General features: G+C 35.6%; 1 protein-coding gene across 7 annotated transcripts in view; it reads left to right on the top strand.

Annotated features, from left to right (window-relative positions):
• Positions 1 to 14,472, top strand: part of Nbea (neurobeachin) — a gene marked incomplete at its 5' end in the record, with an annotated part of 638,824 nt that overhangs the window by 163,783 nt on the left and 460,569 nt on the right. For all 7 annotated transcript variants that reach the window (XM_013515839.1, XM_013515836.1, XM_013515838.1 and 4 more), the window contains 2 exon segments: positions 7,551 to 7,659; positions 14,326 to 14,407. In XM_013515839.1, the coding sequence (XP_013371293.1) occupies positions 7,551 to 7,659; positions 14,326 to 14,407 (191 nt within the window).

Below are 14,472 nucleotides of genomic sequence, written 5' to 3'. Positions count from 1 at the left end.
ACAGGTTGCCGAAATTTTTACTTTAAAAACCCTAATTAACTCATGGAAATGGAAAGGTAGTGAAGAATTAACTACTCATTTGGCAGGGTAAGCAAAATAAGGTAGACTTCAGAAGCCACTGGAGAACTACAAGGTAGAGCTGACAAAATAACCTGCAGCCTCGCGCCCAGACACAAAGATGACACATGTAGTGGAGGAGAGAGATATGAAGAAAGAGTGAAAGGGTTTTACCATGTCTTACAAGTATTACAGAAAAGGAGAGAAGGGCAAAGAGCCGCTACTCAGGGACAATCACTGCAACTGATGCGACGGTACTTCTTAGCTTTGTGAGTGAAATGCGTTGTAAGCAGGGCAGAGGAGTGTAAGATTCTAACATGAAGCGGAGCTGCAGAGCACTAAAGACTGCATGTAACAGGCGAAGCCAGGCCTGCACTGTTAAGTCATGAATAGGAAAAACATGGGAATTCAGTGGATTGGCCCAAATGCTTGTGGGAATACAGTTATAAAAAGATGCTATCTCAGATGAATGCAGCAGTGATACACTAAAATATATATGTTGTCTTTTAAGGAAAACAAAAAAGGTTTTTTTATTTGCATTAAAAAGGGTAGTAGTCAATTATAGTAAATGGAATGCTCTAGTGGGGGTCTTGTTGGCTGTAGAGCAGGTTGTATATGTGAAGAGGAATGTCTGCACTTTCTGCTTTTATTTTATATGAACCTAAAACTTCCCTGTTGAATGAAGTAGTTCTAAAAGGGGAAGAAGAATGTGACAAGGAAATTAAAAGATAAGAAAAGTTTTTTTTTTTACAGTATTGGAAGCCATTATGAATAAGGGAGGAGAGGGGGTATGAATTGAATCTGAAATTTATTTCTTTGCATGTCTTAATAGGTAAATGTATGAAGTACTTTAAAAATTGAGTAGTAAAAATTGGTAAAGCAACACCTGAATAAACCCAAACTTTTAGCCAAAAAAAAAAAAGGATAGAGAGGGTACCGTAAAATGAGAACAAGGCAATTTGCTAAGTAGATAAAACAATTTTAAGTAATGTCTCTGTGTGTGTGTAACAAATGGATGACACTTTAGTATTAATCACGAAGGTGCAAACAGAAGTTTTATTTAATACTACCTGACATCACCTTTCAAATTCTGATGATACCACATGTTGGCAAGGATGTGTGTCAGTGGAAACTTTCAAGTCATTGTTGGAGTTCTGTATTGGTATAGTCACATTGGAAAGCTATTTGACAAATTTTAAAAGAATGAAATATTCATACCCTATGACTAAGTAGTTCTCTTCTTCATACATGGAAACTCTCCCGTATGTGAACAAATTTTCAATGAAGCATTGTTGATAATAATGAAATAGCGTAAACAACTTCAGAGAACTTTAGCAGTAAGATAGATAAATGACTTGAGGTATTTTCATACATTGGATATACTTAGAAGTGAACTGCCTTTGACAGACCTAATGTGTAATAGTAAATACCAAGCACCTACAAAGACAAAATTATAAATTTTGAGGAATATATACCCATCTAATTAAAGGCATATATGGAAATAAACCAAAATATATAATATCAAGTACTCATAAATATGAGAAGAATGGGATTGTGGACAGGAGTCTTGGAAGTCTTCATTGTGATATTTCTTAAATTGGTTGCTACCTGACTATTCTATGATTCACCCTATAAAATTACTTCAGATTCAAAAATAGATGAGTGAGGAATGGGAGTATGAACAAGAGTAGAGACAAATGAAACTGAGATAATATATAAAAACAAAAAACAGTTAGTTGAGTTTGAAGTTAAAAATTCAGGCTATAGAAAGACATTATGAATTATGAATGGCAGAATTAAGTAGATGTTATGGTCATAAATCTGAAAACATCAAATATTGCAGATATGTATATTTATACCTATATATGTATATACGCATTTGTATATATGCACATATATAGTGAAATCCATTATATGCAATATGAACTTGAAAAAAATAATAGTATAGACCATAAATTTTAGTACAGGGCCAATTTAATAGATAATACATAAACATACAGCAAAATTGAGTGATATGTTTTCCAAAGCTGACCAATAGAAAATGTTCAGTCATATTCTTGAGAATATACTGTGAGAGTAAAGAAAATTTCTACCCCCAAAAATTGTATCCTTGGGCATAAAATGAACAAAGTAGACAAAAAAGATTTTATTTGCCACCATTTGCTGATAATCTTATAATAATATAAATCAAAAAATTGAACAAAACCTCTTAGAAATTAGGAAAGTGTCACCTCTTAATGAATTGGAAAAATAGAAATCAAAAGTTGTCTATGCATCATAGCACAAAACTTAGAAGAAAATGCTTTCATGATTGAAGAATAAAGTTTAAAAGGTAAAGGAATTTGGTACTTGTGTTACACTACACAACAAGTACATTGCCAATAAATTAATTACATTTGGTAATCTGAGCAACTTTGTTGAAGATAACAATAGGTAATATAACAACCACTATTAATCCCTATTATTTTGTTCTGAAACCCCATATCATTTTTATTGTTTTTGCTTTGTTTTGCTTTTGTCTATATTGGTATTTTGCTATTGTTTTTTTAATTATTCTGTTTAAAATTAAAAAAGAACGGAGGTTAACATCAAGAAGCTATAGAATTAAGTCTGTCCAATGGATCACTTATTACAAAGGTAACTTTTTTATGCACCAGTAAAATGAATGAAATTTGTCAGATAAAATGGAGAGGAGATTTGGAATGAGAAAGGATTTTTAGTTATAGAACAAAGTAGAATAGTTAAAATGTGACTTTATGGCAGTTTAGCAAAGGTCTACTTCTTGTTCTTACGAATAACAAATTTTCATTTCAAATATTTTTCAAAGCTGGGGTTTTCCAAAAGTTTGGATAGTAATGCCAAGTCAATAATAAATAAAAGTACAGGAGTGCAAAAATATACCATTTTTGCTTTACTGGTAATCGTTTTCTAATTTCAGTAAACTTTTCCTGTGCTTCCTTAATGCATAGCTATGTCTTGATACAGTTTTCCTGTAAACATAGATGAGTTCATGTAGAATTAAGTTCCAGTATCAGTTATTGACAGCAAAGTAAAAGACCTAAGAGATGGAGAGCAATACTTCAATCTTGTAATTGTCCTAGTAGATTGGAGGAGATTAAAAGGTATAATAGGGTTCACTTGTTGAATAATGCTTCTTACTACAGAACAATATGTTAGTATAATAGGTAAAATAAATTGAAACTATAAATAAAATTATAAATTCTGTCTTGAATGCCATGTAAACATTTTGAAACTGCAGTAAAAAGGAGCTATGCCACTTGTCTTATATAAAGTTATGTAAAAGTAAAATTGCAGAAAATCAGTTTGTATATATAATATTGTTTTGGTAAATATCTCAGCTTTTAAAGTTTTCAAATCTTCTCTAAACCTAATTCATACTTACAACTGAGTGAAAATGTCAGTAGAATTTTACAATATAATCGTGTATATTGTAGTAAGTTTGTGAGACTTTTAAAATAGGGTAAGAAGAGGTGTAGAATACAAAGCTCAGAAACAGATTCTAAGGCTGGGGAGAGGGAAGAAGGGAGCTTAATGGAGGGTAATAAGTGGACAGATAATATGAAAGTATGCTATATGCATTCATGACTATGCCACAAGGAAACGCATTACTATGTATAATTGTGTGCACTAATAAAGACACTGTAATGTATATTTGTTTAGATTAATAAAATGTTATTGAAATATTAATTATTCAACAATTTACAACGAGAAATTATTTAATTTCTGTACTGGTGAGAGAGAAGGAGAGGAGTCTTACCTTAAATCAAATCATGCCCTTCTTTGCTCCAGAAAATCTTTAGAGAGAATAGACATGTGGAATTATAGACTGTCAGATCACATTGATAAGGAGAGATAAAAGAATTTCCCTTACTCATTACAGTGTAAAATAGAGACCTTCCCCCTCCAAAAAAAAACATCAAACGGGTACCAAAGTTGCATTACGTGAAGTGCTGATTCAAAATATTGCCAGCTAAAGAAAGAACCAGACCATTCTGGAGTAACTCCTTTTGTATCCTTACTTCATTCTCATCCCTGCAAAGTCAACAGGATCCCTACATTCCTCCCTTATACTCACTACATTGTAGTGACGGGATATTAGGTACCCTTAATTTCTGTGTCCTCTAACTTTGTTATGTGGAAATAGTTCCATGAAAGGCACAAAAGAAAAAACAAAGCTAAGACTGACATTGTATGATAGAAGTGAAGGTTCCAAGTCTTTCCATATCAATTTAGGGATCCAGTGATTTTGTTTGGAAAGAGAAACTGTTTCTTAAGTAAGGGGAATGGCAGTAAAGGAGTCTTTTACGTATGGTCTCAGGAGACAGTAGTGCTGGTGCTATAGTAAGTCTGCCCATAACCTCAGCTATGCCTTCTGCCCAAATAAAGCCTTTAGACTTCAGGGGGAAAACAAAGAATAGAAAAAGAAATGTTCCTCCCTGGAACTGTATCTCAGAGCAGGTTTATGAAATACATACATGTTTATGTTTATATTGATTTGATATGTTTGTATTACATGTACAGATTGATTTGTTTTAGAAACAAAATCCCAAAATCTTTCATTAGAGGGTCTGTAGAAAACAAAACCATGTCATGTACAATACTGGAGGAGGAGGACTTACTTCCTGCCTAAGGTGGGGGATGGAATTGCAATTTTGGCTTTCTCTTGACTGCTGTGCAGCAAAATTTATCAGTAAGCATTTGTTTTTCAATGTAAACTACAGGAAAAGGCTGACCCAACTCTTCTCAGTATCTGCACATTATTCTTCAAGTTTCTCCGAAACCTAGAATTAGGCATCTGTCTAAGCATTTACTGTGGAGTAATCAAGAGGGCATACATTTCTTTGGCAGCTAAAGTTGGGGTGACACAATGGAGAGATTATTCTAAATTCCAGATAGCTTAATTTAGACATGTCATGGACAAGCTCTGTGTAGCAGAGAACATATCGAGGGCAGTGCTTTGGCATTTGTTCTTTCTTGATTGGGAGCAAATGAAAGCTTCAAGCCTCCTTTTTTTGGGTGTGGCTTAAATTAGAAATGACTTAAACCTTCCCTTCCGTAATCCATAAGCTCTGTAAGTCCTGTTTTGTTGTGTAGTGGCTAGTTGACCTTTTGTATCCTTACTTCATTCTTACCCCTGCAAAGTCAACAGGATCCCTACATTCCTCCCTTATACTCACTACATTGTAGTGACGGGGTATTAGGTATCCTTAATTTCTCTGTCCTCTAAGTGGCTAGTCTTAGTGTTTTGCAGACGTAGTAAAAGGATAAATATCTTAGCTTCTTCTTCAGGTAATTTTGCTGTTTTCCTCCTTGGACTGAGGAGGACTAAGAGAGGGGTGCAGTTGTCCTGTGTGTGTTATTCTGGGGGTTGATGTTAGAAAAGAGGATTTCCTAGTGAGTAGTACCCATATAAATGATGCATAATTTGATTTCTATATTAGGGTAACAATCCCTGCTGTAATAGAGAAGTTTTATTCTCATATCAAAGTAGTAGTTTCCTATTCACTTGACACCCAAATGGGTTCCCGCAAAAGATGATTGTCTAAGCAATGATTAAGAGACCCAGGTCATTTCTTCTGTGCAGTGGTTGTATTGTCTTCCTCATACGGCACCTGTGTTGCTATATTGGGAGAGAGCATGGAAGATAATGTGCGAGTGCACTTTCTAAGGCCAGCCCTAAAAATGTCTATACATCTATGCACATTGGCTAGAACTCGCTTAAATAACCACATCTGCTGTAAGAGAGTCTGGAAATGTAGTATAGCTGTGGACCCAGGAACAAAGATCAAGGGTTTGGTGATTGCATAGTCAATGCATATCATGTTTGTCAAGATAAAATAGGGATCAGTTATAGAGAGCCCTTCCCAGTCCTCATCGTGGCCCAGAGAGTTGGTATTTATTTGTAATCCCATGAAATGTTAATTGGGATTCTAGCAAGTTAATGCCAGTCTACCACTTCCAGTGCAACCCACAGTGAGAATAAAGACACTAAGGCATATTTGTAGTTACGGGGAGCCAAGGAGTCCTAAGTGCAGCCACAATAATGGCCATCCAGAACAAAGGCCTCGAACCAAGGCTGAACCCAGGTTTTATTCATTCATGACGAAGGGCATGGCTTGAGGATGAGTGACTGTGAGAACCATGAGAAGTAGGTGAGTGCCATGAGCTGGGCTAGGTAGGAGGCCTGAAGTCACCTCTGCCAGTGTAAAGAGGAGGATATGCAGAGAGAGTAATCTGCATAACACAATTGACGTAGTATCGAATGCTTTGGGGTTGGTGCTTCAGCTCTGATGTGTGATCTTTCAAGCCCCAGGAAGTCATAGCCTCTGTCTGAAGGCTGGATCCGACAGCATGGAGCATTGGCTCACACATCCTGCCTCATCCCGCCTCACTCATGGAAACAATGGCAGGTCAGGGAAACACACCTGCCACCTTCAAAGACTGCCACCGGCAGGCTAGACCAATATGCATTGCTTAAAGCCAATTGAAGGGATAAGGAAAGGGTACTAGCCAGCTCTGTACATATCAATCCATGGAACTAAGGCTAGGCTCAGCCAAAATGCAGATAATTGCCCCTCCTTCAGGGAAAGTCGCCTAAGTTGTCCACTACAGTCTATCAGAAGAAGACCCAGATTTTAAATTCTAAGAAAGTGACGCAAATGAGAAGCATGCTGTAATTCTCTGAGCTGGAACTATGTTTTCCAGGAAGACTTTAGTAGAGCTTTCTTTTGTATTTATGGGTGTATGAGGAAAACAGTTAAATCAGCCAATAGTAAATAGAGATTTTTAAAAATCCCATTGGCTGACTACATATATAAGCAATGATGAAATAGTTATTTTGCTTTCTGCCTGACCTGTCAACCTATAGTATTCACTTTTAACCATAATTTTAGGTTTTCGATGTTAAGGTTTGTAATAAACTATTTAGTAGATTTTGTATTATGTGGCCTATGTGTTAGGGTTAATACTTATACACTGATAAAATAATTTCCAAATAAATATGTCACGTACATGTTCCAACTCCCTGCAATGAATGCAGTCATTTTTTACTGCAAACATGTATTAATAAAAATTAAAAGAGACAATGGAAATAATAATTGCTAATGTTTATATAGGTTATATAATTTATGTTTTTCACATTTCATTTTTTTTTTTTAATTTTTTTATTTGTTTGGTTTTTCTCCGGTACCAGGAACCGAACTCACGACCTTGCGCATGCCAGGCAGGCGCTTTTGCCGCTGAGCTAAATCCCCAGCCCCTGTTTTTCACATTTCAGTTCAGTTGGGTTTTTGAAGAATGTTTAAATAGTGGTTTTGGGACTTTTGGAGGCAGCTATGATATAAACTTGTTTCTCTTTGTGGCTGGAAGTTGATATAAATAATTACTTGTATGATGTTATATCTGCTTATAAATTGTGTCATTTGTTGAGAAAATCCAACATATTCGTGTTTTCTCTCCCCCTCTCTGTCCAGGAGGAAGGTTGAAATCATGCACACCCACAGTCTTTTCACTCTTCTTGGAGAAAGACTGATGCTGCATACAAACACTGTGACTGTCACTACATACAACACGCTTTATGAGGTAAAATGTCAGAAATGTGTGATGAAAATGTAAAGTGTATACAGTGAAAAGTTTAATGTGTGTAGTTGAGAGTTTGGTCAGTTTAGTCCAAAAAAGCCAGTTAAGTCCAGAATCATTAAAAAACAAAGATAAGCCAATACCTTATAAATATTTTATTTTTTAAAAACCATATCCATGTATAAATATTTGCCAGTGTTTTTATGTAGGCCCAAAGACTTTTTGGCTGAGCAGCTTTGCAGCTTCTCACATAAACTACACATATGATGTATTATATGTATTAGTTCTACTTCCGCATCACCCCCCACCCCCGTTTCCTTGCTCCATCCTTTCTAATGTGCAGTGACTACACGCATTTAGATATATTTGGTACCTAGATAAAATGTGAGGAAGAACTGTTTGTGACCATGATACATGGAAGTATCTTTAGATCTCATTTCAATTTAGAAATCCCGTATCACTTCTAACAAATGATCACACGGTTTTTGGTTTAGTATATTCTATGAAATGCATATACTGCTTCACAAAGTAGCGTTTTTATTTTTAACTGTCAGTAAAATATTAGGACTGTTTCCAGATAGTAATCTGAATTCTACCCTCCTGTAATTGATCCCACTTCATTTCCCTGGTGCAAATGTTGATATAGTACTAACACTTCTTTTTAAGTGGCTGCCTGCTAAGGGTGATTTTTGTGTTTTTAAATGGCTGAAAATAATCAAAAGAAAAGTAATACATGACAAGTAAAATTTATATGAAATGCAAGCATCAGTCTCTATAAATAGTTTTATTGGAACAGAGCCACAGTTATTTCTTTAGACATTGTCTGTCTGCTTCTGGATTCCAAGTGCAGAGTGAAGTGTCTGCAGCAGTGTTTGTCATATTCTCATCACTTTGTCCTGCAGCTGTGATGCTGAAAGTCACAGGGATGCAATAGCTCAACAGCGGTCCATGTACCGCGTGGATTGCTGAACCTAACTTTTTTTAATACCACAGTATACCAGTTATGTCAAAACTGGAAAAATTGATTTTTCTGCAGTCCTGAAGACTGAACCTGGGGTGTTTGCACTGAGCTGCATCCTTAGCCCTTGTTAATCTTTTCTTTTTCTTTTTTTGAGATTAGGTCTTGTTAAGTCACTAAGTTACCAAGGCTGGGCTTGAACTTTCGATCCTTTTGCCTTGGCCTCCAGAGTGCTGGGATTACAGGTGTGAGCCACCATAACTAGCTAGGAAAAATTGATTTCTAATCTCACACTTTCAGAAACAAGTGACCTACAGATTATTATACAATCATATGGCAAAACATTGTCTGTTATTCATGGGGATGATGGTCATGCTAAAACAATATTGGCATTACTAGACTAGAAATATCTAATAATAGTCCTAATTCACAAAAGCAGTATTTAAAAAATAAAACAGACTATTTCATTACTGTAGATTTCTTTACATGAATAAAAATTCAAATGAGATATCATGGGTGGCAAAGACTGAGATTCTGAACAGATTTAAATTAATATATGACAAATTCAAAGTGCTCTAGTACTACATGTTTTTCATCCAGGCCATGGACCAGGTCTAACTCAATTCTAGTTTGCACAACCCTCAAACAGGGCAAGTCTTTACATTTTCGATTTCAGTGTCCATAAACAAAGTTGTAGTGGGGCCTGGTCATGCTCATTCACTGAAGTATAGTCTATGGGTTCCTTTAAATTACAGCGACAGAGCTAAGTAGTTAAAATAGAAAGCACATGATCCACAATTCCTCACTTACTTGATTTTTTCTTTAAAGAATTTGCTGACCCTTACACTCCTGCAACACAGAGAAATGTAACTCTCTTTGTGTTGTTGTTTTTATTAAAACTTGGAAAATACAGAAAAGCACCAACATAAAATTTCCCTGCAGTATCTCCAATATTTAAAAGTGTACAAATTTTTAGTTGATCTGTATCTGTGTATGTATACATACACCTTCTTACAAAGTGTCATCTTGTGCATAACGCTATATCCCTTTTTCTGCTTAATAACATATTGAAAATGTTTTACTGCTACAAATGTATCCATAGCCAGAGAGAAGAAATTTTTCCCATAAAGTACAGATAGTACAAAATTAAGGCTTTGTAGGCTAACTGTTATCTGTCACAACTGTATTCAGCTCTACATTTTTAGCTAAGAAGCAGCCATAGACAGTATGGACCAAATGGACTATGCCTATAAAGCTATTATGAAAACAGATGGTAGGCCAAACTTAGCCTGCAAGCCTTGCATTTCCTACTCTTGGTCTGGAGCATTACTTTGTCACTACTGTATTTTATTTCATCTTTTTCTCTGATAATCTCATGAGCAAATGCAGGAATGGCTGCCCTTTATATAAATGAAGAAATCTTTCAGGTCCTTTGATTCTTTGTTTGTTTGTTTCTAAGTCTAATATTCCTGCTTTGTGTCAGACATTCTTTAAATCATTTAATTTGTAGATACTACCCTGTCTTCTAAATTAATTTTTTTTTAGTGTTGCTCTAGTGCAGTATTTGGGGTACTGAACTCAATAAGCACTAATATAATAGCCTACCCTTTTTGCATAGTATGGTGAAGCATTTTCCTTTCTTGATTCTGGTACTGTATTTCTCCAGTACTAGTAACTACCTTTTACTGGACCCTTGTTACGACAGTCACCTTAATGATATCACAGATATTACAAACCCCCTGTGATACTTGTATTCTGATTGCCTCTTGAAACAAACTGAAGCTTACAGGTTAAGTACTTTAGTCCATCATACCACTAACAAATATTCATAAAGTAGGTAAGTTCTATCATATCTGTGCATAAGGCAAAAATGTTAGAATCTACTTTCTGAATCAAAACCTTGCTACAATATCGGGTTAGTGTTCTGAGTATTATAGCATCTAATACAGATTAATTTGTGTTTATGTCCTGGTTTAATACTAAAAAACCAATTTTTGTCAGAAGGATGATAGGACAATGGATGACTGTTCCTGATCATCAAAGTTTGAAGACTATACCATTATGCCTATTAACTGAAGGAAACGGCCTCAAGAGTGGTAGTTTAGGTTTAATTCACCTCATGATTATCATCAGCCATCTGTGCCCCCAGTGACGCGCTGTATCCCACCAGATCCCATTCCTAGCAGCAAGTGCCATAATCCAGTTCCAGATCTCCACTCTGAGTGCATGAGACTGCGGGGGCATCTTAGATCTAGACCATAACAGTGTGTACATAATAAATACTAAAATCAAACTTTAGCAGTATGTGTGAGAGAACATTGTAAGTCACTGCTTATGCCAAAAGTCTTTTGTCTTTTTCTATTATTTGGTTCATTGGTACATTAATTTAGATATAAATAGTGATCACATTCATCATAGGGAATCTGTATGTGTACATGATATGTCTTTTTATTTTTTTTTGTACTTCAAAAATTTTTTTTGGTTCCGGGAATTGAACTCATGACCTTGCTAGGGAGGTGCCACGCCACTGAGCTACATCCAGGCCCACATGATATACCTTGATTCCTCTTTTTTTCTGATTCCCTTCCCTTCCCTTGAGCTTCTCTTCCCCTCCTCATTTACAAAGCTTTGTTTCCTTTTTATCCTTTTGTCATATTTTTCTTTTCTTTTCCTTCCTTTATCCCTCCTCCCTCCCTAGTTCCCCTTTCCTTTTGAATAATTTCTTTGTATTTCACAATATCTATTGTATATTTTGGTTCTTATTTACACTTTAAGTTTCTCACACTGGAGAGGCAGTGTGGCATTTACATATGTTTGTCCAGTTTATTTTAATTATGAGTATGATATCAGGTTCTATCCATTTAACTATAAATGTCTCAAGTTTATCCTTCTTTATGGCTGAGTATTACTTCATTATTTGAAATAACCCATATCTTTTTAATCCATTTTCTAACACAAAAATTACAGAATAATCCTATTTATGAAATAAAATTTATGTTAATGCTGGGCTCAGGTCTGAATCTAAATACTATAATTATATTAGCTTTATGCTTAGAATTCACTGTTTCTCTGTCCTGTCCAGTGCAGTTGCCCCTGATCTCAAGAGGCTGTTAATCTCTGAAAATGTGGACTGGAAGGGTTAAGTGCACCCTGGATTTCATATCAGTCCCTGGCCCTAAACTCTCGGTCATGTTTTTTATTTTAGTGAAGCGCAGGGTTTAACTTTCTGTTGCATCTTAATGCGTCCAGCGACACTTCCAAGACCCATCTACTGTCTTCAATTCTTTCATTGAAGTGTATCTGTACCCAACTCTCTTATACCATACTACTCCCCTCTCCACTTTTCAAAAACATAGATCCTTAATGGCAGTGTCCCATGTTTTACTGCTTAATAGAGTCATAAATGTATGCCTGTCTCCAGAACATTAACTAAGTAAATTGAGGCTAGAAACGTAGTTCCACTCAGCAACTAACACTAAACTTTTAGTGGAGTGTAAGTGTATAACTTGTTCTTAGCACATGCGTGCTAAATTGAGTTCTAAATGTATTTTTATAATTTAAAATAATTTATATTGAATATGTCCTAGTTTTTAGAGCATTTTATATAAAGAGCCTTACTTAATGTTCCTAGCAGGTTTATTAGATAGGCCAAGAAATTATTGCCTCTGTTGTATAATAAAATAGGGTGGAGAAAGTTTGGACTATTCTCTATCATAGGGAAGTATGGCCTGTTTTTTTTCCCAGCTTGTTTGCAGTTATTTTTAATCTTATTTGTGCTGAGAATTTTCTGGGATCCTGTCCATTGGACTGCAGGTAAACACCAAGACCTTCAATTCATCATTCTTTGGCATATAGATTTCAAAGAAATTTTATTCCACATGTCAGCTTTGATGGATTAGAAGTGCATGTTTGGAGCGCTCCATTCAGAAAAATTACGACACTAGTTTCAACGGCAGAACATTTTGTTTTCAACAAAAGTGTGGTAACAGGAGTGATTCTGCTTGATATTTATCATTTAAGTAATTAATGGTAGGATAGTTTTTAAGTCAGTACCTTTAGAAGTCTATTCCTAATGCAACTATGAAAATTTCATAGCATTTTAATATGAGCAGAAAGGTAAGAAGCATACCAACTGGATGGGGTGGTCCTTTCCTAATTAGAAGAGATTATCCTCATGTTTTAATTTAGTTTCATAATTCCTGGCTTTTAAAATATATATATATATAATATATATATATATTATATATATATATATAAAATATAGATATGACATCTGATTTCTAAGCAGAATTTACAGTTTCCCCCAGGTTTTCTCTGTTACTTAGATTGAACTGTTTTTAAAGGATTGTTTAGAGCCCAGCATGTTAAAACTAAAATGAAAATTAAATCACTGATATTGAGTAATATCTTTAATAAATACATCCACACTGGGTTTACTTGTATATATATATATATCTAAGATAAATGTAGGTTAAGGCCTGAAAAATAGTGAACAGTATATCAATTTGATTGTCCACTCTTTCCTTTAGCACGTGTGTGTTGAATATGATACTAAACACTGCAGTGTAGCATGTAAGATAATGTGCAACATCTTGCACTTTTTTAGTCTGCATATTAGTGAAAAATTAGCAAACGTTTTAGAATTCCATCTTTTTTGGGACAACTTGTGTCTTTTTTTTTGTTATTTGAAAGAAATAAATGACAATGAGCCACATTTTAAGGAAGAGTTTTCCCTTCTCATACTTCATTTTTAAGTGGGGACCTAGGCTGAGGCATTCTTGCTTACTTTATAATTTTCTGCACTGATGATGATGATGTAAGGGGAAATAGTATAACTCCCACCCTGCTAGATGTCAGATATGCTGAGTTGGTATTCTCCAAAATTGAAGAATGATTCCAAAGGAACAACAGAGTGTAGGAGCAGGAAACCTTCACTGAGAGAGAGCTCCAGAGAGACAGTAGGGGTCCCAAAAGTGGATTGCCAGTGAGCCCAGTTCTCAGAGGAAGTGCACAGAGCAAGATCATGAGGTGGGTACAAGGTAGGTCAAACTATGATCACCCAATGAGATTACAAGTCCAGGTGCTTAGGTAATATTAATCCAGTGAGGAAGCAGGACGTGCAGGAAGTGTGCATGGAAAGAACAACAACCTTCATTAGGAAGCTTTGGTTAAGGGCGTCTTGGTCATCTACTGGGGTTACTGATGACTGTCTGGGCTTTATTGGACCAGACGATACCAATTATCTAGTCCCAGGGGGAGGTTGTAGGCCTGTCATTCCATCTTTATCTTGAGGCCTGGTGTTCCGCAGATGTGCCTCCAGCCACAGCTGTAATGTGTTCCCATCCTCTGCACTGACTCCCTTGATGGCCTGGCCCTGATTGACTGCCTGTAATACTTCTACCTGATTTAGCCACCTGTGATAACACCAGCAGTCAAATGCTTACAGTTCACGACATAAGTACATTAAAGTATTTTGAACAATATATTTATGATTACTTGTTCTTTTATAGAAAAATTTTAAATTCTTTTTTAGATTTGAGGAATATAAATGTAAAGGACTTAAGTGTGGAATTCATTAGAAGAACTCTTTAGAAGAATTGTTTCTTTTGAAGAGAATGGAGAGTGTTTTGGGGCAGTTTTTTGCATATCTGTACTTTACAATTATGATTTAAATTGTTTTGTAAATGACGTTCAAAATCCCTGTCTTTCAGATCTTGACAGAGCAAGTGTGCACTCAAGTTGTACATAAACCCCACCCAGAGCCGGATTCTACGGTGAAAATTCAGAATCCAAGTGAGCAAATGGCCGTTGTTTATTCTTGTGCGGTAGTTACATGGCAGCTTGTGAAATAAGAAAAA

This window comes from Chinchilla lanigera, unplaced genomic scaffold, assembly GCF_000276665.1.
Source record: "Chinchilla lanigera isolate Chin_1 unplaced genomic scaffold, ChiLan1.0 scaffold00030, whole genome shotgun sequence".
Classification (NCBI taxonomy): Eukaryota; Metazoa; Chordata; class Mammalia; order Rodentia; family Chinchillidae; genus Chinchilla; species Chinchilla lanigera.
Note: the sequence above shows the minus strand (reverse complement) of the source record. Positions and strands in the feature narration are given on the sequence as shown.